This window comes from Protomyces lactucae-debilis (genome assembly GCF_002105105.1).
Source record: "Protomyces lactucae-debilis strain 12-1054 chromosome Unknown BCR37scaffold_2, whole genome shotgun sequence".
Lineage (NCBI taxonomy): Eukaryota > Fungi > Ascomycota > Taphrinomycetes > Taphrinales > Protomycetaceae > Protomyces > Protomyces lactucae-debilis.
In genome coordinates this window covers 86413-109515 of record NW_024467994.1, presented here as the reverse complement: position 1 = coordinate 109515, position 23103 = coordinate 86413, and the positions used below count along the sequence as shown (strand labels likewise).

Genomic DNA, 23103 nt, shown 5'->3' with positions numbered 1-23103 from the left:
ATGGCCTGTATACTAGGTAGTCTAGCCAACGGTTCTTTCATAGGCCTGTCAAAGAGATGACACAGGAGATGAAACGCAAAGCCATCCATCGCAAACACATGAGATCACCTGGCCGTCTGGCTCTCAGGGCCTCCTCAAGGTATTCCGTACGAAGGCCAAAGCTCATACATCTGTGCAACCTGGAGGCCCATACACACCTTGCCAGCCAGCTGCCTCCCGCATCGTCATTTTCATCTTTTCAGAATAACCCTTCCGCCTTTTGACAGCGACACCCACCACCCCATCCGCTGCTTATTTCTGTTCGTGTATAGACCAATCTACCGCTCTTGCAAGGCTCTCCTTCTCCTCTCATCAGCTTGTCATACCTGCTGAGGGTACGCGCCAAAGACAAAACAGAAAGGTGCAACAAACAAGCAAAGCCGACACCCTTTATTCTCGACAGATGCGCTGGCCATGGAAGCAAGGCAAGGGTATCCCTGCAGACAGCGACTCAGATGATATGCCACGCACCACTGCGCGAACAGTGCAAGCACTTCCTACATCCAGCAAAGTGCGCGCGCCTTCAAACAAGCTGACGGGACATCAAGCGTTCTACTTGTTTGTCATGCATGGACTGGGCGCATTGATCATTTCCGGCGGCATCAACTTTGCCATTGCTTACGGTAAGATCATCTTCATCCATTGTGTGTGCAGAAGCTAATGGCAGGCATGTACGCAAACCAGAATCTGGTCAAGAATCCAATCAGACTGTGGCGGTTCCCTAATACACTCTCTGGCGATGCAGCCGTCACCATTTTCATCCAAACAGTCATCACCTGGACCATTGAAGGCATCAGTGCCAACGGTGACCTGAGAAACGGCAAAGTCCAGGCCATCGGCTTCATCAAAGAGCCACGCAACCGATTTCTACGCTGGTACTTCTTCCTCGATGCAGAACAACCCGCACAGGGCAGTAAACGCTCAGCAAAGCAATGGATTGTGTTTCTTGTTATGCAGCTTGTTCGTGCACTCCTCTATGCCATCCTGTTGTTCTTCATTTTCTGGCCCATCACGGTCGCTGCTCTCACGGCACCAGGCATCTCCGACTATGATGGCAATGGAGAGTACAGCTATGGTAGACGCTGGACGCCACAAGTGTTCAAGTTGTTGCTGGGTGGCTTACTAGGTCTTTTCACGACACCGCCCATGACTGCACTATGGCTCTTAACTGTGGGCTGGCGACTGAGACGTGCTCAAGCACTACCAACAGCGATACAGCCTGGGGTGGGTCAGTCGGTGCCTGTCATGACGCAGACGGGACATGTAGCACCGACAGGCTCTGCTACTGCGCCAGGAGAGATGGCAGTGGGCGGCGGTCCCATTGCACCGCCCATCTCATCAATTTAGATGGATGGATTCTGGTATTGTATAGAGTTTTCTCTTTCGTTGCAATTGAGCGACCTTTTTCTTACGTGTAGTAAACTAATAAGCATTCAACCTGATTTCTTTGTTGCAAGTTGCCCATGTCAGCCTTCATATTCGTGGCGTGGACGCGGACTGGCGGTGGTCCACAACCAAAGCTGGCTGTATCGAGCTGTGTCCTTTGAACGTTTCTCCTTTATCCATTGTCATTGTAGCATGTGCTTGACATTCAATGGAGAGTGAAGTAAGTAGTCACTGCAGCAGCAGCTGACGAAGACCTGGTGTCATCTGAATCTTTTCGCACAGGGGAATCAACCTCAGGTTGGACGTTGTTCTACGGACATGTTACAGAGGCTACATCTGCAAGGCATGCTTGCTTGGTGAATCTAACAGCTTCTCTGGCTATGACGGACGAGACACCTTCCAAAGTTCCAGCTGCCACGAACGCCAAGATTGCGAAACTGCAGTAGATCGGACTGATGAGCAGCCGCACGGTATTTTCAATGACTTTGGCATCTCTATGCCGGGCTCAAGCTCGAGCTGGGCGTCAGTTTTGAGTCTTTACAATAGTCCTGGCAGCCAGAACTCGGAATGGAGGAAGAGGCACAGGGATCTGTCTCTGAACGGCAACTAGGCAAAGTAGACCTGGTGGTGAGCACGGCTTCCGAAATGAGCAGATGCGCGATTACGGAGATTGTGTGAAGTCTCATCTGCCGGACGCAGCAGATTGTAGACAAGATTGTCTAGGCTGGTCGTCGCAAACATACAGGCCCGATGCACGACGAGCATGTTCTCTGCACGGTCGACGTTGGATGATAGATGACGCTACTGCATGAGTCTGCATCCAGATTCCAGGCGACTTTGTGAAGAATGGAGCCGCAGCGAGATGAGGAATGTCACGGTGAAATGGAAATCCGCGCCCAATCAAATTCGTGCATTGAGCCGCAAAACACATGGGACAGGCGGAGACACAGGCATCTACAAAGGATTTATACTATAAAGAGAGTGGGTGATAGAAGGGCATTAGGTGAGTATGGCCGTAGATGTGGGTGATTGTTCGATGAGCCAGAGCTGCATTGACCTGGAAATTGGCCGGGTTCTGTTGTGCTTGCTGGATGCGATGATCTGTTTATGGGCAACACGCGGTCGTGGAATTGCTGAGGCTGCGGAGGCAGTGGGAGGGGGCCTTCTCTTGACTCTTAAATCACGGCGCCAGGCATCTCTCCCTCCCCTTCCCTTGCTCACAGCATCCATACACCCAGCGACCATCAAGTCACCCTCTCTTACGCTCTCCCTGCACTTCTCTCTCTAGTGCAAAGACACGTCAACCGGCCTCTATCCATTCTCTGTGACAGCCTACGACCCTTTTCCGCTTCAAAACAACAAGCAAACTCAAGCAAAGTCACTCTCTATCTAAATATGAAGCAGTCAATCCTCTTTGCATCTACGCTCGCCGCCTTGGCAGCTGCTTTCCGTATGTCTCAGGACGAGTAGGATGTTCAATTGAAGTGTGGCCAAGACGCGTTACACGAGCATTGTTTGTGTTGACCAACCCCTGTCTTCAATTGAACATCCTCAAAACATTATTCAAGCTCTTGCTAACGAGTATCAGCCGCTGAGCACGCTCGCGGACACGCTCACCACCGTCGTGAGGCCATCAACTACGACACCTCCAAGGTCGACTGGTCCAAATTGGACTGGGATGCCATCTTTGGTCGCAAGGCCGCTGCTCCCGCACCAGCTGCTCCTGCTCCAGCTGCTCCTGCCGCTGCACCAGTTGCTGCTGCTCCGGTTGCTGCTGTTGCAAAAGCCGCTGCACCTGTTGTCGCCGCTGCCGCGCCCGTTGCGTATGTCTTTCCATGTTTACTTACAACAAGAATGCTAACAAACCTCTAGTGCCGCTGTCAAGGCTGCTGTTGCTCCTGTGACCAATGCAGCACCCGCATCTGTTCCTTCCGACGGTAAGCGTGGACTTGCCTGGGACCAGGCCAACGACGTCGCTCTCTTCCCCGTTGTTGACACTGGCAAGACTTCATTCTACTGGAACTGGGGTCTTCAATCCAACATCAAGACAAGCAAGACCTTCTTGCCCATGGCCAAGACAATCGGCGATTTCGCTGAAGCTGCTGCTGGTCAGCATGATGTCCTCCTCGGCCCCAACGAGCCCGACCACATGGGTGTCTCCCCTGGCGCTGTTGCCGCTGCTTACAAGCAGTACTTGACGCCTGCTCGTGCATCGGGTAAAATCAAGTACCTCACCGGTCCTGCCATCACCAACTCTCAGTCTGGTCTCTCTTGGCTCAAGGAGTTCATGGCTGCTTGCTCTGACTGCAAGATTGATGCCCTCCAGACGCACTGGTATGGCCCAAGCATGGAGATGTTTTACTCTCAGCTCAACGAGATTCACTCTGCTTTCCCCTCGTTGCCCGTCTGGATCCTCGAAATTGGTTTCACCAACTGGAACCAGGCCACCAACCCAAGCGCTGACCAGGTCGCTGGTATGCAGCAGGAGGCACTCGGCTGGCTCGAGTCTACCTCGTGGATTGGCAAGTACGCCTTCTTCATGGCTGGACAGATTGACGACCAGAACCTCGGTTCCGTCAACGCTTTGCTCACTGGCCGTACAGCTGGCTCGAGCTTGTCGGCTTTCGGTGCCAAGTACGTCAACTAGACTTGTTTTTTGCTTGCAAAATAGGTTGAATGGATGTTCTTGTTGATATTTGTTGCGTTAGGTGATTGATATGTGCTGTCTAGGTCAGTAGACTGTCTTGCTCCTGTATCGAGTAATCTTGAGTATTTACGTGCCTGAATGCCATGCAAAGTGACTGCCATCAACTCACAAGCCTACCACTTTCAGATGCCATCTATCAAAAGCTGGTCTGCACGTGCCTTCGACAGCTGTACAAGGAACATTTGAGAGAGCGGTGTGTCTTGAGAGGTCGATCGCTCATGAGCTGATGTTCCACACTGTCCAACTGTGCTACAGCCGATCCTGAGGTTGTTCACTGTTCAGTTCTCAATGTTTGGTAGCACTCCTACAATAAGCAATGAACTCCACAATATTCTATACGACAACCTGATTCTTGAGACACTGAAATAGTGATATTCTTCAGCGAACGATGAGATGCGCGCAGCACGCGGTTTATTGTGCTCCTGATGGTCCTGCAAATGTCTCCTCTGCTGATGGACACATCCCAATTCGGCCAGGCTCGGCAGACTGCTCTTTTCGATCGACTCTTTGTTGAAGCCTGGCAACAAGATTACAACACATAAGCTGATCATACAAGACCTCTCTAGACAAGAACTACGCACATCGCGATAGCTGGGTTGTGAAGCGACGACAACGTAACAGCTCTATCTTTTCAGCTCTTCAAAATAGCTGCGCTTGCTGGCGATTCTGCGCACATCAGTGCAGCAAGCTGCTCCACGCTACACCTGATTGGCTCAGTCGCTCATTGTTTGTGATTACTCAATACGAGAGGAGCGAGGAACTGCGTCGAGGCAGCATGTTCAAGAACTACGGCGCATGGTTGACTACAAACAAATAGAAGCCTTCAGTCAGGAGGCACGACTTTCAGTCTTTCGCCAATCCTTCCCAGCTTGTTATATCAACAGCCAATTCCCCTTCTGGATGCCACGTCAAGGATTGCTTCTTCCTCACTACCTCAGCATCAGTGTCTACAGCGTGCGCAACACTCTGTCTAGACATTGAACATATTGACGCAGTGTACTTACGCCTCCTTCCTGACCCCAATTTTTTCAGCTCTATCACTGCATCAAAGCGTACAGTAGTCAAGTGGACATCTTATGCAGTTTCAACTTTTACTTTACGGCGCTCTCGTCGTCCTGCCAGTCTTCGCCAGTCCATGTAAGTTGATTCAACGTATACAAGTTTCTGCTGACTGACAATCAGATGCAACGCGAACAGGCGCTGGCTGTAGGGATTTCAGTATCTTTCTATGTTCTGTTGCTTACAATAGTTGGCAAAGAGGGGACTATCCAACATGAGAAGCGGGAGGCCGATCCTGCCCGTACGTCTTGATCTCTAAAGACAATCACAGTGCTGACTGCAGCTAATGATTGGAAAGGGGGCGCCAGTTCTTTAGGCGACAAGACCGCTGCAAGCAACATTATTCAGCCTGACAACAACAACAAGAAAGGGCCTGTCCACCACAAGCGCGAGGCCAACCCTGACCGTATGTCTTGAATGCCAAAGACAATCACAGTGCTGACTGCAGCTTTTTGGAGAACCCCCGGTGACTTAGGCCAGCCCGAGAACGGCAAGTCCGGTGCAAGCAACATCAACCAGCCGGGCAACAAGAAAAGGCATGGCAACCACAAGCGCGAGGCTGGTTATGGTCGTAAGGAAGCCTGTCCTTAGTCAACGATATCCTAACAATAGCTGGTGGTCCAGGAGGCAGGACATTCATCCACAAGCGCAATGAAAAAGTCATCTCGCCAGATGCACTTGGCACAGGGCGCAGCGAAGCACATGGCCAACAGGTCGAGAAACACAGCACTCCTGATTCGACGCTACAGAAACGTGATGCCAGCGCACGAGGTATGGCCAATTTGTTTTGAGGACCAGTTGCTGACAACAGACGCCAGCCATGGAGGGGGCAGCGTACTGCACAAGGGTCGCAAACCAGGAATTGTACACAAGCGCGAGGCCAGTATTGCTCGTAAGGAAGCCTGTTCTTGGTCCACGATATTCTAACAAAAGCTGGTGCTCCAGGACGCGGATCATTCATCCACAAGCGCAATGAACAAGTTATCTCGACAGATGCACATGGCACAGGGCGCAGCGAAGCACATGGCCAACAGGTCGAGCAACACAGCACTTCTGATCCGACGCTACAGAAACGTGATGCCAGCGCTCGAGGTATGGCCAATTTGTTTTGAAGACCAGTTGCTGACAACAGACGCCAGCCATGGAGGGGGCAGCGTACTGAACATTCGACCGGGCAAGGGTGGTAAACCAGGGATTGTGCACAAGCCCAAGGCCGGAGGTAAGAGACTGCGCTTCAGAAGCAACAGGGCTGACTCTCTAGACGGCGATCATCATGGTGGCAGTCAACCACCACCGAAGGCTAAACGAGAGGCCAGTTGTAAGTGACTAATTTTCGGATGGAATTGTCCAGACTGACTTTAGCTACTCTTCAAAGGACCGGGTCAGCCTCGAATGCAGGATCATTGTCCAAGCGCGACCTAGCTTCGCCAGACCAACAAAGCACGATGCTCACTCAACTCCAGGCTTGTATGAAGGACATCTCTTGCTTCTCTCTGATGTTCAAACCTGTTAGCACAGCGAGCACTGGCACGGGCAACCCTACTTTCAACACTGTCAACTCTGTCTCGTCTGGTGTTCTTGCTGGAGAGACGCCTGCATTCAACAACGTCGCCTTGACAAACGTTGAGAATACCGGTGACGGATCTGTTGGCAATGGGAACACGAACACACAGGAAAATGGCCAGGAAAGCGAGGTGCCTGGGCCACCATTGTCTACTCCTGTCCCAGACGCTTCGCAGCCGGTACAACCAGTGAGTGACCCTACTCCTCAGCCGTCGGTAAACCCACAAGGCATCTACACGAGTCGTAACACGATTCCTCCTGCTACGGTACCAGCAGCCCAGCCCGATCCTCAACAAACGCCATCTCCACAACCGGCCACCGCTTCGAATTCCACTGCAGATCCTGTGGTTAGTCGACGAGGTCTTGCTTTGGATCCCAACATGCCAGCCGAAGCAATCGCTAAATTCAATGACCACATCTCCTTCTACTACAGTTGGACCATGGTGTCTCAGTCTCAGCAATATACTACTGCCGAGTTCTGGCCACAAATGAAGGCGGGTAATGCCACGCAAATTGCAAGGTCTTCTCAGGAGCTTGGTACCTTGCTCGGATTCAACGAGCCGAACCAGCCTGGACAGAACCTCGTCAGTGCTGCTGACGCGGCATTGGTATACAACGCTTTCTTCGAACAGTACAAAGGCACAATCAAGACAATCACCACACCGGCTCCTTCGAACGCTGCAGACGGCTTACAGTACCTCAAAGACTTCAAAACCGCCTGTACCCATGCAAAATGTCAGGAGCTTCAGGTCACTGCCCATTTCTATGGGGAAGACATCAATTTCCTTCAGAAGCAGATCAACCAAATGTGCCATGATCTTGGACCAATCTGGATCACTGAGCTTGGCTTCACCAAATGGTCGGGTCCACTGGATGCGGCAACCGTTCAAGCTTTGCAAAAAGAAATGATTGAATGGCTTGATCACCCAGACCAAGCTAAATGCGTCACGAAATACGCCTTCCTCGCCAGTACCTCTGACCCGAATTTGGGCGAGGTCAACTCGGGTTTGACAGCTAGTGGAGATTTGACGGCACTTGGTCGTTACCTCACCACCGGCCAGTGGTCCTAGTCACCGACCAGTCGACACCGTCCTGCTTTAATTTCTACCCTCCTGTTCTTCCTTCGTATCTTTAACCCAATTTCCCTTTTTCTTCTGCTCCCTATGCTGATTGACTCTGCGAGGCTGCTTACACTTTTCGCTCTTCATAAACTACATCCATTTATATCCTTCTCATTAGCCGCTGATGTGTTGAGTCGCGACCCTGCTGCCCATCTCGTGAGCTTCGGCCTTGCGCGACCTACCTGCACCTCATCTGCATCCCCGGTCCAGTTCTACACAGGCATCCTCATTTATATCTGCATCTTGCATCATCTGTAATTTATTGCGCAAGAGACCATGCCGTCTGAATTATCACAACGTTCACAAGAAACAGCCGACTATATACGTTCGCGCATCAGTAAAGAAGGCACTTGGCAACAACCGCGTGCTGCCGTCATTTGCGGGTCTGGCCTCGGCGGCTTGGCTGATACGTTTGAGGAAACAGTGACGATTCCGTATGGCGATATACCAAATTTCCCGGAAAGTACGGTCGTGGGTCATGCGTCAAAGTTGGTGTATGGCTTGGTGGGTGAGAATAAAGTACCTGCACTTGCCATGGTTGGCAGATTTCATTTCTATGAAGGGCATGCGATTACAACGACGACCTTTCCGGTGCGTGTGTTTAAGAAACTTGGTATTCCTGTCTTGATTGCAACGAATGCTGCTGGCGGTCTTAATGAGCATTACCGCGTTGGAGATCTCGTTGTGCTGAATGATCACTTGAATCTCCCTGGACTGGTGGGACAGAACCCACTCTTTGGGCCTAACGTATGTCGTGTGGCATGAGTGGGGCTAAGATGACTAACCAAGCAGGATGAGGAGTTTGGCACACGCTTTCCACCTTTGTCAGACGCATATGACCTCGACTTGCGCAGATCCTTCTTCAATGCTTCTCGCACACTCGGCTCAACGCTCACACGCACGATTCACGAAGGTGTCTATGCGTTTGTTGGTGGACCGACCTATGAAACGCGCGCTGAATGTCGTATGCTCAAGATGCTCGGTGCTGATCTCGTGGGGATGTCAACGGTGCCTGAGATTGTCGCTGCTCGGCATTGTGGGATCCGTGTACTGGGTATCTCCCTTGTGACGAATGAAGCTGTTTTGGCACCGGTGCCGAGCGGGAAGGAGGTGGATGGCGTGGATGGTGAAGCAGCGATGAAGAAGGGAATGGCGAATCATGAGGAGGTGTTGGAGGCTGGCCGGGCAGCTGCGTTGGATATGCAGACATGCGTTGCTTCTGTAGTGAACGCTCTATAGATCGTGCTGGTCTACTACAGTCTGGTTGTGCCATCTGAAGTGCCAGGGTTAGGCTCACCCAGTGCGACGTCAACAAGAGCGAGAGAGCAAGAGAGAGCAAGAGAGAGCAAGAGAGAAGCTGACTAACCGCTCAAGCAACAGGCATCTAGACCACTGCTCACCTCTCCAAGCCAGGCCCAAGGCATCCTTCCCCCTGAAATCACAATAAATACCAAAAGCGCCATCGGCCGCCAATGTCCACTCGCAAGAAGGACGAAAAGCGCGTCAACTATGCAGAGCCGCCATCTGATGTGGATGACCGTGAATTGCTGGAAGCGCAAGAGGGACAAGCCGGTGAGGAGACATCACAACGTAAGGCAAAACTCTATAAAAGACATGCTTCTGCGCTAACAAGAAGATACAGTTCCATCAAAACGACGCCAAGTGAGCGCCAGTGCATCTGGCTCACAAGACGAAGAAGGCGGGCGACCTAGTAGCACCCCGAATAAAGTACTCGCCTCTGGTAAGCGCGCTGACCAGAACCGTAAAGCGCAACGTGCCTTTCGACAACGCAAGGACAGGTACATCAAAGACCTTGAATTGCGCTCACAAGAACTCGATATTGCCAATTCACTCATCATTCAGTTGAAGGAGGAGAATGACCGACTCAATGAGATTGCCAAGTCCTTCCATGCACGCAATGAGGAGCTGGAAGAACAGCTCGCGCGCTTTGCTAGACGTGGTTCGGGCAGTAGTCTTGGTAGGGGTAGAGATCCAAGCAGTGTGAGTAGCCACGCACAACAGCGCGATGGCGCGCAGAGTCATGCGAGTAGTAGTGGTGATCGTGGACCAGAGACAGCAGGCTTGGCTGTTCCTGTGCCTGTTCCGCGTTATGACGCAGCAGCTGGTGGAAATGGCGGTGGCAATGGCAATGGCGATGCAGCTGCACGACACGGCCAGGTCATGGCAGACGCCTACTACAGCTCTGCGCGTGATAGTGGCGGTGCTGGAGGAACGGCTGGTCTTGTGGATGCAGGACAGGTGTACTCGCAAGCAAAGGGCTTGATCTGAGTGTCTTAGCTTGGCAGGTAGTGCCGTCGGGAGTGTGAAGGAGCGCATCAATAGGTTTTGCGAGTATATTCTTCCAATATTATGCGTGACGCGAAGCGACCATGACGCTCTCAGCACTGGCATAGGCGACTGACCTTCCCATGCTTCAACGTCGAGCCTTTTCCAAGCCAACAGGTGTGCCATCTTCAGAAGGCATGAGTTTCCCATGTTCTGCTCGCTGTTCATGCGGCTGCTGTTGAGCATCCACTCTTGCTTGAGGGCTGGAAGAGAGCTGCTGTGGCCACAATCCAACAAGCTTGTCCCGTGTCGCTGCTAATGCTGGATACCGCCGAACAAGAAGCTCATGCAGGGCGTGATTGGGTCGACGTGGGTGTTCGCGTTCATAGAGGCCATACGCCCAGATGCCAACACCGAGGGCGAAGAGCGGATCGAGTGCACGGCTGATGAGATAGGTACTGGGCATTGGAGTAGATGGGGAGAGCTAGTTGGCGATGTCTAGTCTACTCTAATGCCTGCTGCTGGCGTCCGTGCGTATGAAAAACCTTTGATATTGGCAATTCTGAAAACAGCTGAGTTCATGTCCTTGGACTTTGGTCCTGTAAATGGTGAATATTGCAATCATCAAAGGTATTCAATACTGGATGGTCTACCTGATATTGAAGGTCTGTGCTGGACGATGGGATGGTCACGAGGCATATCCCCATCCGTGCCCATGTCCGTGCATGTCGGCAGATGAGACTTGATTCGTATTAGCTCATAACCTGTCGACTCTTCATAGACCTGCAGCCTGTTCTTGGTCCGACACTGCCCAGTCCACAAGGAAAAGAATCTCTGTACCAGTGCGTACCTCCCAGGTCCAAAGCGAGCGACATGGATGGCGATACAACGCTTGACCTCTCCCGAGCCAACCTCCGCATGAACACCCTGCTTGCAACGGTCATCTTCACCCAGACGGTGCTCATCTGCACAATCCTCCAATGGCTCGCTCGTATCTTCCCCGTCTTGACTGGCCAGTAAGGCAATTGTGTCTCTTAGCGCAAGTCAAGACCGCTCAATTCACCACCCAAATCCTCATCCTGCACAACTTTCCCACCACCAAGTCCAAGACTCGCATACACCTGTCCCCTGTTCTTCCCCCAAATCTTGAAGAAGCGAATCGACTCATCCGTTGCTGTTATAATGAGATCTTCACCACCGCAGACTTTGGGAGGTTGTGTCTTGCCATCAACGACCTTGCCTGGCAATCGCACGAGTGAGTTGACTGCAAACGTCGCGCGATGCTCGACGAGTGGAAGACTCATGGACAAGATACATTTCATTGATGGATACGCATAGACAGCAGCACGTCTGCATGCAGGGATTTTGCTGGGCGAAGCGGAGGGCTGTGTGCGTAATGCGAAAGCGCAGTAGCCGAAAGTTGCTGCCAACTCCTTGTACTCGGGAGACCAATGCAGACTTGTGACTTGTGCCTGAGCGTCGAATTTGCTAATCATCTGTCCTGTCCGTGTATTGAAGAAGCGGATTGTTTTGTCAGTAGCACCACCGCCAGCTGCAAGCAAGTCTCGAAACCATGGGCAAAAGGCTAGTGCTTTGACGGCTGCGTCTTGGCTCAGTCAGTTATTGTCCTCTTGCAAAAACAAAGTGGCATACCAAATCGAAAGCAGTACTTGGGAGTGAACAAGTTTTGCGCGTCATAGAGATAGCATGTATTGTCGTTGCCACCGCTGGCATATTGCTCGCCATCTGAACTCCATGCGAGTCCCCTTAACATGAGCTCATGTCCTATATTCTGGTGGAAGGACATACGTGACTTGTTCGCGATGACCCCTTCGTGCAACTCCAAGTAGTCTGTATTGCACTCCAGCTTCGCGTGTTGAAATACTAAAGACGTAGTGGTGGACATGACCATTGCAGCCGCCGACTAGGAGATGTTCTTCTTCATGAGCTGCTACCAGACGTGGTCGAAAGGCAAGACAGCCTGAAAGTCAGCCGCTGTTGTTGTATAAGTCTTTGCAAGCTTACCCAAGTCGCCGTCCAACATGATGGTGGCCGGTTTGACGTCGCTGATCTTGGTATGCAGATGCAATGTTCCATCCCGGCGACCAATAGCGATCCACTTGTTGTTCAGCGAATAGGCAAGAGACGTTACGGGCGCGTGAACAGTTATGTGATCCCCGTCCATCGTCAGACCGCTGATCTGCTTGTGTGATGACTTTTCAGACCAGAGATGCACGTCTGCGTGAATGCCGACTGCTAGTTGGGAGCCAGATGACCATGCGATGACTGAGGAATAAAAGTCTTCCGATAGGGAAGGCTGTATCATGAGCAAGAGTCGCTAGAGGAAGGTTTCTTTACAGCATCGAGCACACGGAAGGGCTTGAGCTCAAGAGGTGTCTTGCTAGGCGAGTCTTTTCCTGGTGATGCCAAGTGTGCTGCTTGATCCACAGCAGTCTCCCGCAGCGCTGTAGTCTGTGATACTTTTTGCGCATACGAATGCACGCGTCCTGGATCCGCTCCCAAGCCAAGAGCGTCAGCCAGGTCCTTGTCGAAACGCTGTGCGGGCGATGCATCACTGACACTGCTCTTGGCGGGTGAGGGTGTCGAGTGTTCACTGTGCGAGTCGTAAAAGTACTTTTGTCGAGAAGCACCAGCAATGAAACGGTCAGGGGATCCTCGACTGGCTGGACTAGCAGAGTGATCACGCTTCTTCCTGCGCTTCTGAGCGCTTGATGTGGGTGTCTTGGACGAAGATGGAGCTTGTAATGCTTGCTGTGGAGAGAGAGCTGCTTGACCCGAGCGAGACATCCTGGTACATGAAACTCCGGCTGGACAACGAGTGTGGTCTGTAGCAAGTAAGTGAAGTTGTTGTACAAATGCAGGAAATCAGTGCTGTCGCTAGAAGATACACGGAGCAAGTATTCCCCCTCACCCAAGCTGAGCAATCTCCAGCATACTCTCTGTTCGCGCTTTCATGACATGCGCATAGGCCAGTACCTGCTTCCGAGCTGCCAACTCTTGTACTTCATGCAGCTTGTGCCCACTCTTGCTCTTAAAGAAAGCAAGCGGGACAATCTCGACGTACTGAACCATACGACATACCATATCTTCCAATATCGCTGCATTCCTCAGTGGCTGCTGCGGATAGCGCTTGTGCAAGGCATGATGCAGATCAAACATATTCTTGAGCACTTCGCGATAGCTGTCTGTCTCGTAGCTCATGGATGCCGAAGTGAGGAATTGAATGATGGCTTGTGTAGAGGTGATGAGGTGCTCTATGCGCTTGAGCGTTGCAAAAGGCTTGTCAATGGCCACGTCCTGCTCGAGGCTGAAGTTGTCAAAGGAGCATTGCGATGCTCTCTTGATGCGATTCATGTGCTAATTTCGGCAAGTGCTAGTATTCAGGAAGCGCTGATATACGCGAACACAGACAAGACTGCGACTGTACTCAATGAAGGGCCCGATGCGAGCAAGAGAGGATGCCTGTGAGTTGCTGCATTAAAGTTCTGTCTCCGCAAGATGTCATTGCTGACACGTGAAGGCCAAAATTTGACGGCTCAGGATCCAGCTCAAGCTCAAGCTGCGATCTGGCTCAACCAACTCCTGCTGCAGGCCAGCTCGCTTCTATGGCAGAAGCAACTGCATCCAGAGGCAGTCCTGCCAAGCTGCAAAAGTCAAAGGCCGCAATAGAGACCGTGATTGCTGCTTGTAAAGCTGGAGAAGGCACTGCTCCTCTCATAGAAGGAGTCGCTTCAATTGACTTGGCTGCTCTCTCAAAGGATCTGGGGATACTACTCCATGCACAATGTACAAAGTTGTCTCTTGCTGCAAAGCCTCCGCGTACTCAGGATGCCGTACTGGCATGCGTTGATGGAATCATTAAGCTGCTACCAGCATTCTCGATGCTAGCTACGTCTCTTCGCAGGGCTATACACAGCGCTGCAGTTGCTGACCATATCCGCAACAATATTCACTATGCAATGATTGGCAGCAGGTCTCTGATCGAGACGGCCTTGGATCCAGAAGCCTCTGTTGCTCGTCTCGAACAGACGGGAATATTATGGGAGAGTTGTGTCAAGCTACAGCACGTGACGAAGGCTGATGCTTGCGTGTCTCTGAAGATCAAAGAGACAAGTGTTATGCTTAATGATGCTATCGAGGATCTAGAATCGTTCGCAGCTGGTGATGAAGAAGACTTCGATGATTCTGCATCTGAATCTTCAGAGGCCGAAGTCTCGACTTCCATAGAGAAGAACCAGGAGACCTTAGATGAGATCCAACGCCGGATTTCCATACTACGACGCACCCAGCTCCTACTCAAGGCTATTGTGAAGAGACGCGTTCCTGGTGCATCAGTCGATGTTCTCAACCAGATCTACGACAACTTGATTGCTTTGATTGTCGAGGTGGACGATTTTGCATGTGAGGTGCAAGAGGCTGCTGATGAGGCCTACATCATGGAACTGGAAAAATCTGTTCTTCACCGCGTCGAGGCTTTACTTACAGCTGCACTCATGGACAACGAAGATCCAAAATGGGCTGAGTGGATTGAGACATTTCGCAAGCGTTGGCTCGAGAAGAAGGACAAGTGAGCCAACCCATTCACTCACATCTTCTCTGGCTGACGGCAGCAAACTGGTCAAGCACTACGCATCTTGTCCAAGCTACTCTGACTTTCTCGAGAACCATCTCAAGCCGCTGAAGCCCTGCATAATCGACAATCTTACAGACGACTGGCCAGCTCAGCGTCAATGGGTCAGTCTGCTTGATGGCAAGCTTGTACCGCACTATGACTACCTTTCGACCACGTTTGGTCAAGAGCAAGTCAGCATCACAAGGGGCGAAAACGAGCCTACTACTGGCATATTTGAGGAGTTTCTGTCCCACATGCGCAAAGGCCACACTGCTTATGCGCGCGATATACATTTGTTCAGACGCTACCCGGCAACAGCAATGTACACTGTTCCCAAAATATTCGAAGACGACTGGCTCAATTTCTACCTCGACGGCTGTTCTAACGATGACTATCGTTTCGTATACATCGGAAGTGATGGCACCAAGACTAGGCTACACAAAGATGTTGTCGCCTCGCATAGCTGGAGCACAAATCTGACTGGCACCAAAATTTGGACACTCGTTCCACCAGTTTCAGCGGTCTATCTGCTGGATAAAGACGGTGAGAGCCCATCGGATTTGAACACGGTTGAAGAAGCCTGGCGATGGCCGCAGCTGCACCTTGCTCGCGAAGCAGCGATTGTTGTTGAGCAACTGCCTGGCCAGACTATCTTTGTGCCCTCCACCTGGTACCACTCAGTCGTGAATGTTGGCCCAACGCTGTCGATCAATCAGAACTGGATCAATGCCCCGTGCCTAATGCCCATGTTTGACAATTTGGTTAAAGAAGTATCGTTGTCGGCGAATGCGATCTGCGATTTGAAGTCGGACGGTATTCTCAATGACACGGCTTTTGCAGAAACTGTCCAAGAACTGACTCTTCAAAACGCTGGCATGAATTATCTCCTCTTCTTCAACATCATAGAGTACCGTCTGCGTTGTGCGAAAGAGTATGTGACGCATAGACCAGATCCTGCCTACGAAGCTGCGATTCTACGCACAATTTGTTCAAAGTGGCAAAAAATGGAGGCAGCTTTATATCTGACTGAAGTGAACGCGCTGGTGGAGAGAATTATAGCACTGCTGTAGCTGTTACCTCGCCACGTATATTGAAGTCCAATCCATCTGACAAAGTTTGTCGATGACGTCGAAGGGTCACAAGGCGCAGTTGCTACTTCAAAACTTGACCCGACGTCTTTTGTGTTTGCTTCTACATGCTATCAAACTTGCTCACGTATATATATGAAATGGTCAGCATCTTCTTGCAGAAGCTCATATCCTATCCTCGAAACAGGTATGCTCAAAATGGACATAGTCTCGATCTAGCATACATCACACACGATATTGTGGTCATGTCTCTGCCGAGTTTACGATGGCCAGAAACGCTGTATCGCAATTCACTCAAGAAGGTTCGCTTGTTTCTAGATAAAGAGCCGAGTGGCAGAACAGACTGGCGTGTGTTTGACTTGCGTGCTGAAGGTGCAGGCTACGAAGATGCTGATTTGGGTGGCAGAGTCCGGCATCTCGGGTTTGTTGACCATCATCCACCGCCTTTTGCATTGCTTCCAGAGCTGATTGATGCTCTACACGAGCATCTTGACGCACCTGACATTGTCAAGCCGGTTTATGCTACAGAAGACAACCTTGTAGCCGATGGTGCACCGGAAGCAGGTTGCAAGGCGAATGGCAAACTAGCGGTCATACACTGTAAAGCAGGAAAAGGCAGGTCTGGACTCACGACTTGTTCTTACCTCGTAACGCATCGAGGATTCCGTGAGGAGAACGCCCGCGCTCTATTCACTGAACGGCGTATGCGCAAAGGCTTTGGTGAGGGGGTCAGTATACCTTCTCAACGCCGATATCTGCGTTATGTCCAACGTTGGGTTGATGAGGGTCGCATCTACAAGCCTACACGCGTCAGAATTGATCGTCTGGAAGTAAGCAATCTCCGTGGGGGATGCGTCTTGGCAATCAAAGGTTTCCAACAAGATGGAGGGGAGATCATACCAATCTACCGCTTTGATGACCCACGAGAGATTGAGCCGGACTCGACGAGCGATGTGGTCATCTTGCGTCCAACGAAACCGATCGAAGTCGACTCAGATCTGTGCATCTCACTTGAGCGCGGCAAGGCATTCGCACATTTTTGGCTGAATGCCTTCTTTGAGCGTGGAAAGCCTTTCAAGATTGAATGGGATGAAGTGGATGGTTGGCGGGGAACAAAGCTCCGCGGACCTTTCCGTGCCTACGACTCTGTGCGTGTGCACTTTACAGAGCTTTGATACTCGGGTACAATGGCTATGATTGTGCACTCCAAGACGCAGAGCTAGGCAACGACAGTCTGTGCCCATCTGAAACATGTTGGCCAATGCTCATTGCTCACCTCCAGGACAGTCGGTTATCTGCCAGGATACTCATATGCAACGTCATGAGCAGGGCCATGATCCATGGGATTTGTCACCCAGTCCACGCGTTCTATAATCATCGATGCGTCACCGCTTTGAAAACTTGAATTGAATATAAAGGCTGATATAGGAGCTTGCATCATTTGATCAGGAGTCTGCATAAAGAGCATCGAAGGCTGCAGCGCAATGTGTCAGATAGCGTTCCTTCCGCGCCTGTAGCCGGGCCACAGAAAGAGCATTAGTTTTGTCAAAGCGCGCCGTGCCTGGAGTTGGCGGTGTGAGAGGAGCACTGCGTGGATTCGGCTGACTAGATAGAGAGAAGTGTTGTTTGAGAGGCGGCAGCAGACGGCCTGCGGAGTCTGGAGTACTGACTCCATCGACACGGATAGGAGGCAGCAGATGTCCCGCCCGCTCATTGCTGTGTGGGAAACGCCCATGAAGGGGAGCTGTTTGTGCAAACATGCGTTCAGCGCGATGAAGAGTCGCCTCTGTCAGCTGTAAGCGCTGAGGAGCACGTCTACCTGCAGCTGAAGCTTTGCGGACGCCACCCTTGTTGTGACCAAGCATACGTGCTTGGATTAATTCTTCCTGTTGCTGCTTTACGTCCAGCGAGAGTTGCAGATTCCTTTATGTTAACAAGAATTTGATGATCGTCTAGCTCTACTTACTCGCGCTTCTCTGGATTGCTCAGTGTACCCTTTGAGAAGCCAGGAGACAGGAGTGCGGTGCTCATATCCCGTCGAGGATCCAAGGAAGATGCGCGGACTCTCTGTCTTGGTGGGGAGAGTCGTCGTCCCTGGCGCGCACTGAGGGGCAGCTCCTGGTTACTTGACCAAGGAATAGTGTTAGAGCGTGACTGGAGCAAAGTGGTTGTGCTCGTTGCTGCCATAATGTGATACTTGTTTGAGCTCAGTCATGACATGGGCCCATGGTCCTTTTATGATCCAAGCGGTTTAGCTTGGCGCATATGCCTTCTTGGCTGTCTCAGAAAGGCACAGTGCTCCTTTGCAGCATAGAGCGAGGCAGACATTACGTACAATAACGTACTCAGGTGAGCGTGGTTGCGCACAGACCTTTGTGCACCGGCTTCTGAGGGACAAAGGGAAATGCACGCTCAGATGGACAGTGGGTCAGTCCGCATTTCATTTTCCAGGCTTTCATTTGTCAAGCGCTCGAAGTTCCAGGTCCCATGGTTCAGGAGCCGAGTCATAATCTGACACTCAGTATCAGTCTACCAGAGACCCTGTGGACCTGTGGCAATAGCCAGACGGAAGCAGATTTCCGGCGCACAGACCTCACATTCAGATGACACGGACATAGATCGTCCTGCAAGGGCTTAGAACGCTGAGAATGACTTGCTCTAGAGTCTGTAAGCCCGCTACAAAGTAAGTTGAGAGCTTTAAGCATCAGCTCAAAACAGTAAATATTGTGAGTAGACTGAAAATTGCACGTCCATGATTTGCAAGAGATCAAACCGGCCAGCAGTTCGATCATTGCTACCGCCAATATCGTCAACATGACTTCCACCGCATACAGCAACGCTACCCCCGCGGTAACATCGCTTTTCCTTCATCAAAGTCGCTCGTACATGCACTAGCAGAAGCCTGTGCTTTTGTGCAGTGGTCGAGAGCTGTGTTCCATGCTGTCAGAATGAAGCGGTCCGTGCGCACCACGCGGTCCGGATCAGCTCAATCTAGGAAGACCGAGCCGCAAGAGCTGATTATGCATGACTTGACAGCTCGTTTTCAATGTGCACCATGGTCATGGTCTTATATCTTTTGTCCCAGCACAGCAATGTTAGTTTATACGCTCAGTATTCACGAGATGCAGATCTGGTGGCATGCAGTCTCTGTCTCAATTTCGGCCTGATACATATCGTCATCGTAGATGCTATGCAGCCTATGCTGCGCCCGGGATCTCCCAGAGTCCGGAAAAGGCAAGCATTGTGCAGTGATCAAGACCATAAGTAAGAGGTTCATCCTAGCGAGTCATATTTTTTTCTCGCAAGCCGAGAAGCTCTCACAAGCCGAGAACTCTCACAAGCCGAGAAGCTTGTCGAGGTAGGACTCCAGCTTCTTGTCATGCTCGGATCTAGATTTCAGAGGCTCATCAGGGGTGCCGTTGCGCGCGGAAGTACTGGATAGCGGGATAGGCTGCTCCGGGACGTTCTGCAACGCCAGTTGGCTGAAGAACAGATCATCGTCAAGCGCAGGCTCACTGACTTTTGCGTAGCCTCGACGAACACCATACCGTGCTTTCAAGTCCCGCGCAATCTCCTCCTGTTGCTGTGCCTTTCGCAAAGCTTCAAAAGCGCTTGAGTCGTCCATCGGCTTGACATCTTGCCGTATGCGTGATCTTGTACTGCTTTCAGGAACGCGTTCGGCTTCATTGAGCTCAAACTCTCGAGCTTGCAGACCTGTGAAGTCGTCTGGTATCTCTGTCCTGTTAGCCATGCCTATGCAAGTTGATACGAACCTGGCTCTTGCAGATGAGGGTCAAAGTACTCGTCTTCATATCTCCACGAGTTATCCACCAATTTACGACGGGCATAGACTCCTGGCGTGGCCGATTCGTCATCTTCATCTTGACCAGCACTCGTTGCACTTGTCGGTCCATGAGGCGTCTCCTTGATAGTCTTTGATACTGCGGCCTTTGAAGCAGTCAAGCGACTTGCATCGTCTCGAGCAATCCTTTGAGATGGTAGACCCTTGATCGGACCCGGTCCTGGTCGATGGTCATTTGCCTCTTCATCACTGTCAAGATCACCATTTTCTGAAAAGTCAAACTCTGAAGCAGTATCGCTCTCCAGGGTTTGTACGCTTTGAGGTTCTGCAGGTGGATTCATAGCAGCTTCAGCAAGTTCTCGCCTTCTGACAGCCTCAGGATGGTCATCTAGCTCAAGCGTGGGCGTACCTTGGGTGTTTTTGCCCTTGTAGTTTGACACGCCGTGCTTCTTATTGTTCAGCTTTGTCGCCTTCTTCTTCCATTTGTCATTATGAAGCACCATGGTAGCTGAGCTTGTGAGACTCTCGAAGAGTGCGCACCGCTTGTCTGTTAGCGCTGGTGCAGGCTCAAGCGAATTTTGGACGTCATGGACGGAAATCGTTGCGACCGATCATGCCACGACACCACTCCCACGGACTCAACTGATTGTCTACCACAGGCCTCATGACACAGGCTCGGCCGCCCGCGGCCTCATGGCGTGATAATCTATATGTCCAGTACTACCTGCAACAACCCCCAGTCACGCGGACATTCTTGACAGGCATTGCGGCGGTCTCATTACCACCACTCTTCTACCTCATCAAGCCAGTCATGCTCGTCAACTTCTGGGACTTTACGGTGCGCGGTGAGATTTGGCGTCCGTTGACGGCTCTTCTATATGGTGGAGGAGGCATGGAACTGCTCTTTGGTGTCTTCTTTGCATACCAGTACTCGATGCAACTTGAGACACTCAAATTTGGCGACAGTACCGCTGATTACGCGTATTACTTCCTCTTCAGCTGGATCGACCTCATGGTAAGTCACTCAACGTTATGTATTGCAGAGCAAGAAAGAGACAGGACCCTCCCATTTCTGCCTGGTGCTTCGGATTTCCGTATCCAAATTTCCAGGCCTGGTGAGGGAGGAGAAAAAACCACTTCGTTTCGAAGGGCCGCTGACGACTCCATGCTGTTTTCTTTCGGCATGTGACCAATTCAGAAAGCCAAACATAATAACACTGGTCCTGCTCTCAAACCGCTTGCTTCAATGCAAATCTTCGACACATTCTAACAGTTCTAGTTTATGAATTACTTCATCGGTAATCCAGTCTATTTCAGTGCATTGACGCTCTCGCTGTGCACGACGGCAGTGTTAGAGACGCCTGACCAGCGAACAACACTATTCGGCATGATCCCGTTAGAATCACGCTACCTCCCCTATGCCTTACTCGTGCTGACCTTCGTCACCGCTGGTCCACAACAAACACTTGCGCAAGCAACAGGTTTTGCAAACGCACACGTCTGGCGATACTTGCGAGAAACGCTACCGAGCTCTGGTGGGTTGAATTACCTAGCCACACCAGATTGGTTCAAGCGGTTGTTGGGCGAAGGAACGTATTTGAGTGGTGCAGGCACATTTGCTCAAGGTGGCGTCCAGCGCGCGTATGGCCAAGCATTCAAACCCCAGCAGCAAGCGACTGCACCTATTCGTCCAAGTCAGGGCGTCGGCTCGAATGTCACTGGTTTGGGTTCGGCGGGGGCGCGCTCGTCAGGAGCGAATACGCAGACAACGACAGGGAGGGCCCGGTTTGCTGGAACTGGTCATACACTTGGTGGCGAGTAGCTTTTGCATCTGTAAGCATTTTCATGATTTCTTTATGCTTCGAGAGTGGTGCTTTGCAAGAATAGGTGTGGATAAAGCGAAGGCAATTCTTGCAAGGCTTTTATGGTTGTGTATTTGATGTCTGATGGCACAGTCTGTGCACCTGTCGGATGTTCGAGAGGTTCCTTGAAGTGGATGTTTTCTTTGAAGCCAAACCGTACAGCACCTTCGATATTTGCTAGGCTTTGTTAGCTCGGCTTTGGAGGAGGAATGCATACTCAGGGAGTCGTCAACAAATAAGCAATGCGACTTTTCAGTAACGCCTGCTTCCTTCATGGCAATTTCAAAAAAAGCTTTGTCCGGCTTGCTCAACAATGGCTCTTTTGCATAATCACAAAAAGTGATGCCTTCAAAGATATCATCCAAGCCTAGCAGAGTCAAGGCTCTCTTCGCATGCGAGATGTAAGCATTTGTGAGTATCCATAGCTTGACTTTGCGTCGGTCGAAAGATTCAAGCAGCTTTCGTAATGCTGGGTCTGGCTTCAAGATTGTTTCTAGTGGCAAGGCGTCGTCGACATGCGCATTGTAATGCAGCGGGTCGATTTTGTGGTGTTTGATGAGACCCTGAAGAGCAAGCCCGTAGTCCTTGTAGTAGCGATGATGTAGTGTGCGGGCATCTTCTGCATCGAGAGGGAGAGATGAAGTAAAATAGTCTTGGATTTTCTCTCCCATGAGCTTGGAGATGCCGAGAGATTGGGAGTAGAGCGTATTGTCAAGATCAAAGAAGAAGCACCATTGCTGGGTTTGAGACATGACTGCGATAATCACAAGCAGAGGAGAGTAGATGGATAAGCAGATGGACGATGTAGAGTCTTTGCAGATGGAAGTAAATCGGGTGTCAGCGGGCCCTCACGTGTCTCCATCTCGTCGCATCTCTGACAGATCAATGACAGAAGCACGGTACATCCAGGTACCAGTTGCCTCTAGAGCAGGCTACACAGTCAGCGCTTGACTTTCTACCTGAGCTATGTCGACAGAGGCCAACAGTCTCCCCGCCGATGTCGTCAGCTGTCTCACCAATGCGCGATACCTCCATCTAGGCACATGCAGCGACAACTGGCCGCATGTGAGTCTCATGAACTACCTTTACATTCGCGCTGGACAGGGCACGGAGCATACATCAAAGCCAGACGAAGACTGTGTCATTATGACCTGTTCTCGAAAGACAAAGAAGTTCTTCCATTTGAGTATGAACCCAAAAGTGTCTGTATTGGTGCACGACTGGTCGACGCGCCAACAGGTGACCAACAGCAGTGATCTCACACAGCTTTTATCAAGTCTGAATGCGGCCTCATTGTCCAAATACAGCATCACGCTGAACGGGACTGCGGAGGTGCTGGAGGGCGAGCACAGCGAGTATTTCAAGAAGCGCATCTTGGATAGTTCTGTGGGTAGTGAAGCGCGCTGCTACATGGACGGAGAGGATACGGCAGTGATTGCAGTGCACTTTGGGTCTGCACGTATCAGTGACAAGGAGAACAATGTGAACAAGTGGAAGCACCAGGACTCTGAGATGACGCCTGGTCAGGAACATGTGTGAGGAAGATAGTCTTTATGA

The 23103-nt window shown here is 51.1% G+C and overlaps 15 protein-coding genes across 15 annotated transcripts; 10 read left to right on the top strand and 5 right to left on the bottom strand.

Annotated features, from left to right (window-relative positions):
• Positions 1-353: 353 nt before the first annotated feature.
• Positions 354-1829, top strand: BCR37DRAFT_124130 (uncharacterized protein). Its single transcript, XM_040866027.1, has 2 exons — positions 354-662; positions 707-1829. The coding sequence occupies exons 1-2, from the start codon at positions 443-445 to the stop codon at positions 1384-1386; spliced, it is 900 nt and encodes a 299-aa protein (XP_040727672.1). The 5' UTR covers positions 354-442; the 3' UTR covers positions 1387-1829.
• A 1469-nt stretch (positions 1830-3298) lies between these two features.
• On the top strand, positions 3299-4318 carry BCR37DRAFT_376060 (uncharacterized protein). Its single transcript, XM_040868518.1, has one exon. It carries the CDS (start codon positions 3494-3496, stop codon positions 4070-4072), a length of 579 nt encoding a protein of 192 aa, XP_040727671.1. The 5' UTR covers positions 3299-3493; the 3' UTR covers positions 4073-4318.
• Positions 4319-5348: 1030 nt separating this feature from the next.
• On the top strand, positions 5349-6431 carry BCR37DRAFT_125355 (uncharacterized protein). Its single transcript, XM_040866032.1, has 6 exons — positions 5349-5432; positions 5475-5762; positions 5804-5962; positions 6010-6083; positions 6125-6283; positions 6324-6431. Exons 2-6 carry the CDS (start codon positions 5609-5611, stop codon positions 6351-6353), a joined length of 576 nt encoding a protein of 191 aa, XP_040727670.1. The 5' UTR covers positions 5349-5432; positions 5475-5608; the 3' UTR covers positions 6354-6431.
• A 125-nt stretch (positions 6432-6556) lies between these two features.
• BCR37DRAFT_376057 (glycosyl hydrolase catalytic core-domain-containing protein) lies at positions 6557-7896 on the top strand. The gene has a single exon (XM_040868517.1). The coding sequence runs from the start codon at positions 6637-6639 to the stop codon at positions 7822-7824; it is 1188 nt and encodes a 395-aa protein (XP_040727669.1). The 5' UTR covers positions 6557-6636; the 3' UTR covers positions 7825-7896.
• An 85-nt stretch (positions 7897-7981) lies between these two features.
• Positions 7982-9266, top strand: BCR37DRAFT_376054 (nucleoside phosphorylase domain-containing protein). The gene is made up of 2 exons (XM_040868516.1): positions 7982-8622; positions 8668-9266. Exons 1-2 carry the CDS (start codon positions 8152-8154, stop codon positions 9112-9114), a joined length of 918 nt encoding a protein of 305 aa, XP_040727668.1. The 5' UTR covers positions 7982-8151; the 3' UTR covers positions 9115-9266.
• An 81-nt stretch (positions 9267-9347) lies between these two features.
• BCR37DRAFT_390550 (uncharacterized protein) lies at positions 9348-10164 on the top strand (the record flags this gene model as incomplete). The annotated part of the gene is made up of 2 exons (XM_040870873.1): positions 9348-9465; positions 9512-10164. The coding sequence occupies 2 exons, from the start codon at positions 9348-9350 to the stop codon at positions 10162-10164; spliced, it is 771 nt and encodes a 256-aa protein (XP_040727667.1).
• A 145-nt stretch (positions 10165-10309) lies between these two features.
• BCR37DRAFT_390549 (uncharacterized protein) lies at positions 10310-10627 on the bottom strand (the record flags this gene model as incomplete). The annotated part of the gene is made up of 1 exon (XM_040870872.1): positions 10310-10627. One exon carries the CDS (start codon positions 10625-10627, stop codon positions 10310-10312), a length of 318 nt encoding a protein of 105 aa, XP_040727666.1.
• A 568-nt stretch (positions 10628-11195) lies between these two features.
• Positions 11196-12969, bottom strand: BCR37DRAFT_390548 (WD40-repeat-containing domain protein; the record flags this gene model as incomplete). Its single annotated transcript, XM_040870871.1, has 5 exons — positions 11196-11761; positions 11815-11927; positions 11971-12142; positions 12187-12478; positions 12520-12969. 5 exons carry the CDS (start codon positions 12967-12969, stop codon positions 11196-11198), a joined length of 1593 nt encoding a protein of 530 aa, XP_040727665.1.
• A 171-nt stretch (positions 12970-13140) lies between these two features.
• On the top strand, positions 13141-15864 carry BCR37DRAFT_385282 (uncharacterized protein; the record flags this gene model as incomplete). The annotated part of the gene is made up of 3 exons (XM_040870336.1): positions 13141-13646; positions 13703-14749; positions 14793-15864. The coding sequence occupies 3 exons, from the start codon at positions 13141-13143 to the stop codon at positions 15862-15864; spliced, it is 2625 nt and encodes an 874-aa protein (XP_040727664.1).
• A 263-nt stretch (positions 15865-16127) lies between these two features.
• BCR37DRAFT_385281 (protein-tyrosine phosphatase-like protein) lies at positions 16128-17057 on the top strand (the record flags this gene model as incomplete). The annotated part of the gene is made up of 1 exon (XM_040870335.1): positions 16128-17057. One exon carries the CDS (start codon positions 16128-16130, stop codon positions 17055-17057), a length of 930 nt encoding a protein of 309 aa, XP_040727663.1.
• On the bottom strand, positions 16832-18227 carry BCR37DRAFT_125163 (uncharacterized protein). The gene is made up of 2 exons (XM_040866029.1): positions 17849-18227; positions 16832-17805 (listed from the first exon to the last, which is right to left on the bottom strand). The coding sequence occupies exons 1-2, from the start codon at positions 18067-18069 to the stop codon at positions 17328-17330; spliced, it is 699 nt and encodes a 232-aa protein (XP_040727662.1). The 5' UTR covers positions 18070-18227; the 3' UTR covers positions 16832-17327.
• A 989-nt stretch (positions 18228-19216) lies between these two features.
• On the bottom strand, positions 19217-20187 carry BCR37DRAFT_385279 (uncharacterized protein; the record flags this gene model as incomplete). Its single annotated transcript, XM_040870334.1, has 2 exons — positions 19217-19635; positions 19656-20187. The coding sequence occupies 2 exons, from the start codon at positions 20185-20187 to the stop codon at positions 19217-19219; spliced, it is 951 nt and encodes a 316-aa protein (XP_040727661.1).
• BCR37DRAFT_125247 (Der1-like family-domain-containing protein) lies at positions 19957-21517 on the top strand. Its single transcript, XM_040866031.1, has 3 exons — positions 19957-20023; positions 20094-20699; positions 20964-21517. The coding sequence occupies exons 2-3, from the start codon at positions 20349-20351 to the stop codon at positions 21504-21506; spliced, it is 894 nt and encodes a 297-aa protein (XP_040727660.1). The 5' UTR covers positions 19957-20023; positions 20094-20348; the 3' UTR covers positions 21507-21517.
• A 21-nt stretch (positions 21518-21538) lies between these two features.
• On the bottom strand, positions 21539-22298 carry BCR37DRAFT_343153 (HAD-like domain-containing protein; the record flags this gene model as incomplete). The annotated part of the gene is made up of 2 exons (XM_040867482.1): positions 21539-21723; positions 21764-22298. The coding sequence occupies 2 exons, from the start codon at positions 22296-22298 to the stop codon at positions 21539-21541; spliced, it is 720 nt and encodes a 239-aa protein (XP_040727659.1).
• A 214-nt stretch (positions 22299-22512) lies between these two features.
• On the top strand, positions 22513-23085 carry BCR37DRAFT_385277 (uncharacterized protein; the record flags this gene model as incomplete). The annotated part of the gene is made up of 1 exon (XM_040870333.1): positions 22513-23085. One exon carries the CDS (start codon positions 22513-22515, stop codon positions 23083-23085), a length of 573 nt encoding a protein of 190 aa, XP_040727658.1.
• Positions 23086-23103: the final 18 nt, after the last annotated feature.

Excerpts from the sequence above, each read along its gene's own strand:
- BCR37DRAFT_124130 (XM_040866027.1), top strand. The coding sequence starts at position 443 with ATGCGCTGGCCATGGAAGCAAGGCAAGGGTATCCCTGCAGACAGCGAC. Across the intron at positions 663-706 it reads CAACTTTGCCATTGCTTACG|GCATGTACGCAAACCAGAAT; the intron begins GTAAGATCATCT and ends AGCTAATGGCAG.
- BCR37DRAFT_376060 (XM_040868518.1), top strand. The coding sequence starts at position 3,494 with ATGGCCAAGACAATCGGCGATTTCGCTGAAGCTGCTGCTGGTCAGCAT.
- BCR37DRAFT_125355 (XM_040866032.1), top strand. The coding sequence starts at position 5,609 with ATGCCAAAGACAATCACAGTGCTGACTGCAGCTTTTTGGAGAACCCCC. Across the intron at positions 6,084-6,124 it reads GCGCGAGGCCAGTATTGCTC|CTGGTGCTCCAGGACGCGGA; the intron begins GTAAGGAAGCCT and ends TTCTAACAAAAG. Across the intron at positions 6,284-6,323 it reads ACGTGATGCCAGCGCTCGAG|ACGCCAGCCATGGAGGGGGC; the intron begins GTATGGCCAATT and ends TGCTGACAACAG.
- BCR37DRAFT_376057 (XM_040868517.1), top strand. The coding sequence starts at position 6,637 with ATGCTCACTCAACTCCAGGCTTGTATGAAGGACATCTCTTGCTTCTCT.
- BCR37DRAFT_376054 (XM_040868516.1), top strand. The coding sequence starts at position 8,152 with ATGCCGTCTGAATTATCACAACGTTCACAAGAAACAGCCGACTATATA. Across the intron at positions 8,623-8,667 it reads ACCCACTCTTTGGGCCTAAC|GATGAGGAGTTTGGCACACG; the intron begins GTATGTCGTGTG and ends CTAACCAAGCAG.
- BCR37DRAFT_125163 (XM_040866029.1), bottom strand. The coding sequence starts at position 18,069 with ATGGCAGCAACGAGCACAACCACTTTGCTCCAGTCACGCTCTAACACT. Across the intron at positions 17,806-17,848 it reads AGCAATCCAGAGAAGCGCGA|GAATCTGCAACTCTCGCTGG; the intron begins GTAAGTAGAGCT and ends GTTAACATAAAG.
- BCR37DRAFT_125247 (XM_040866031.1), top strand. The coding sequence starts at position 20,349 with ATGACACAGGCTCGGCCGCCCGCGGCCTCATGGCGTGATAATCTATAT. Across the intron at positions 20,700-20,963 it reads TCAGCTGGATCGACCTCATG|TTTATGAATTACTTCATCGG; the intron begins GTAAGTCACTCA and ends TAACAGTTCTAG.